Source organism: Drosophila persimilis, unplaced genomic scaffold (genome assembly GCF_003286085.1).
Source record: "Drosophila persimilis strain 14011-0111.01,24,50 unplaced genomic scaffold, DperRS2 tig00003936-arrow-arrow-pilon, whole genome shotgun sequence".
Classification (NCBI taxonomy): Eukaryota; Metazoa; Arthropoda; class Insecta; order Diptera; family Drosophilidae; genus Drosophila; species Drosophila persimilis.
The window spans coordinates 122,279-124,590 of NW_020825708.1; the positions used below are offsets into that span (position 1 = coordinate 122,279).

A 2,312-nucleotide genomic window follows, 5' to 3' on the forward strand; every position below is an offset into this window, starting at 1 on the left:
GGCAGGACGGAAGGGTCAGAGTGGTCGACCTAAGGTCGAGCAGCGGAGCCACGTTCAGGAGGCCAATCCACAAGATGGCGCTTCTGCCTCTGGTTTGAAGCCTTCCAGGCCTTCAACGGGGCCGGTGTAGCGCCATTTGGCTAATAATAATTGTTATTAGGATAGTATTTCATGAAGTCTAGTGTAAGTTAGGCTAGGGCAAACCGGGAGCGCAATAAAAGCTCGCTCTCTCGCTCTTGGCGAATTCGCCCCGCTTTGCCACCGTTGGTAAGGTAGGCACAGAAGAAATTGTTTTAATATATGAAAAGAGTCGAGAAAAATGCAAGAAATCGAACGCACGTACTCCTTTTTTTTCGTCGTTTTAAAATACAAAATTGCAGTCACCCAAGTTGTTTCGGTATCTTTATTTAGAAAAACTATTCTAAAATTTCAGTGGTCGAAAAGGAAGTGACTGATTGTGGTTTTACTGTAACTCTGCTTTCAGGTGTGCATGTGTGCTCGCGTGCCTCGTGAGGAGCCCACCAAGCCAGTTGAGGCTCAGCTCAACGACCTGCTGGCAAAGGTCATGGACTTTTTCAACGAGGATAGCGTTAAGGTAAGTCTAGCCGACACTAGCCGACATTAACAGACCAGACAAAAACGTATGCCTAATTTACTCGATTGCTTCTGCACGACTTCCATGATAAGGCCAAGGCTGCTGCTGAAGAAGGTCTAGCTGTGAACGAGCAGATCCAGAAGGCGCCCAAACCCTAAAAATGCAGCTCTAAAGCAACGAATTTAAAAATCAAATCAAAAGATGTTGTGCCCAATAAAGGTTTAAACTACAATTTAAAGGTTTTTAGCGTCAGCTCAATAATGCAAAAACATCCACAAACGGAGCTGGATCCGGGTCATGGCAAATAGCCGGTACAGGGCCTGAGGTCCCGCCAAGGGAAGCTCCTGGCGGTTTGCGCACTTGCCGGTTGAATCGAAAATATGGCGGTAGATACGCGGGCGGATGTCGTGCAGCTGCTTGGCGCTGCAGACACTCTGCGGCATCTGGATCAAATGGTCGACCATGAGGGACACTCGTGGGGTAGTCGAAAGCAATAGCTGGCCGCTGACGGTGATTTTTTCCCCAGCTCTTTTCGGACGTAGACGCAGCACCCAATCCTCCTCAAAGGCACGAATCGTCTATGGGGATCGGGATAAGAGAACATCAGAGGTATGCTGCAGACGAGTTCTGGTTCTCCAAAACCTTACCTCAGACTCGAGGGTCCGTGGGTGTAAACCCTCTGAGCGGTGTATCCACTTCATTCTCAAGGTCAAAAATTCCACCCGGCTAGCACTCAGCACCCGATGGATGAACACGGGCTTTTGGGCCTCAAGCTCCCTGTCCTCGACATGCAGCAGAATATCTAGGATCTCCTTTCCCTGCTTCTGGGGAAACCTACAGTCGGAATCATGTGAGACGCTGTCCTTGTAGGGGCCCTTCCAAGAACAGCCCAGGTAGTGGTACTTGCAGCAAACCACACGCCCCTCACAAAAGAACTCCAAGTGTCTGGAGAGATCTTTCCTATCTGAGAACTGGTCATTGCAGCTGGAGCAGCTGATGGGTAGCTCCCAGAGGGTCTGGCGCACCACTAGATTCTGCTCCTGATCGTAGTTTCTAATGAGCGATCGACAACTGGGGCAGCAGGCACGCGTTTTATTGAAGATGGCAACAGCCAGAACGGCGGTCTTGCAGTCTTCACACATGATATGCCCATGGCTGCACTGAAAGAAGTCGTGTGGTTGTGGAACCTCGCGGCACACAACGCACACCAGTATGTTATGCAGTCGCTCACGAAGATCGGATACGCCACCACCCGTGGACCCGCCGACCTCACCCTCACTGCTGTCCATAGTAGTCGAAATCTCATTCAAAGTACTTTCATCTTTACTTGCAACATCTGACAATCGCTGCCTCTTGGCGGCTGGGGGCTGCTCGTTGTTGTTGACATTGGGGTTGGCATTCGACATTCTGAAGGGTATTTCGGCCAGCAGCCTCGGCCTGGCTTTACAGTATGTGTGCGTGCTTTATTCAACAATTCTGATTGCCTGTTGTTGCAGAGTGAACTGATACTCTGGTGTAAAGTACGAGCACAAGGTTACGAGTTTTCCAAGGCCACGCTGGTTCCCTGAAAATTACAAATTTAAAAACAGAGGATACACACAGAGAAAAACGGCATAGTAGGCACCCATGAATAGTTTAATTTAATAGAATGCACTTTGATCTACACATAAATGTACTCAAAAATATTTGTAATGCGGCCCAAGGCGTTCAATGGGTC

The 2,312-nt window shown here is 49.0% G+C and overlaps 1 protein-coding gene across 1 annotated transcript; it reads right to left on the bottom strand.

Moving 5' to 3' along the window:
* Window positions 1–849: 849 nt before the first annotated feature.
* LOC113567295 (cysteine and histidine-rich protein 1 homolog) lies at window positions 850–2,106 on the bottom strand. Its single transcript, XM_026994636.1, has 2 exons — window positions 1,243–2,106; window positions 850–1,173 (listed from the first exon to the last, which is right to left on the bottom strand). Exons 1-2 carry the CDS (start codon window positions 1,999–2,001, stop codon window positions 850–852), a joined length of 1,083 nt encoding a protein of 360 aa, XP_026850437.1. The 5' UTR covers window positions 2,002–2,106.
* Window positions 2,107–2,312: the final 206 nt, after the last annotated feature.

Coding starts and splice junctions, on each gene's coding strand:
- LOC113567295 (XM_026994636.1), bottom strand. CDS start 2,001: ATGTCGAATGCCAACCCCAATGTCAACAACAACGAGCAGCCCCCAGCC. Junction 1,174..1,242: donor CACGGACCCTCGAGTCTGAG/GTAAGGTTTTGG, acceptor CGATCCCCATAG/ACGATTCGTGCCTTTGAGGA.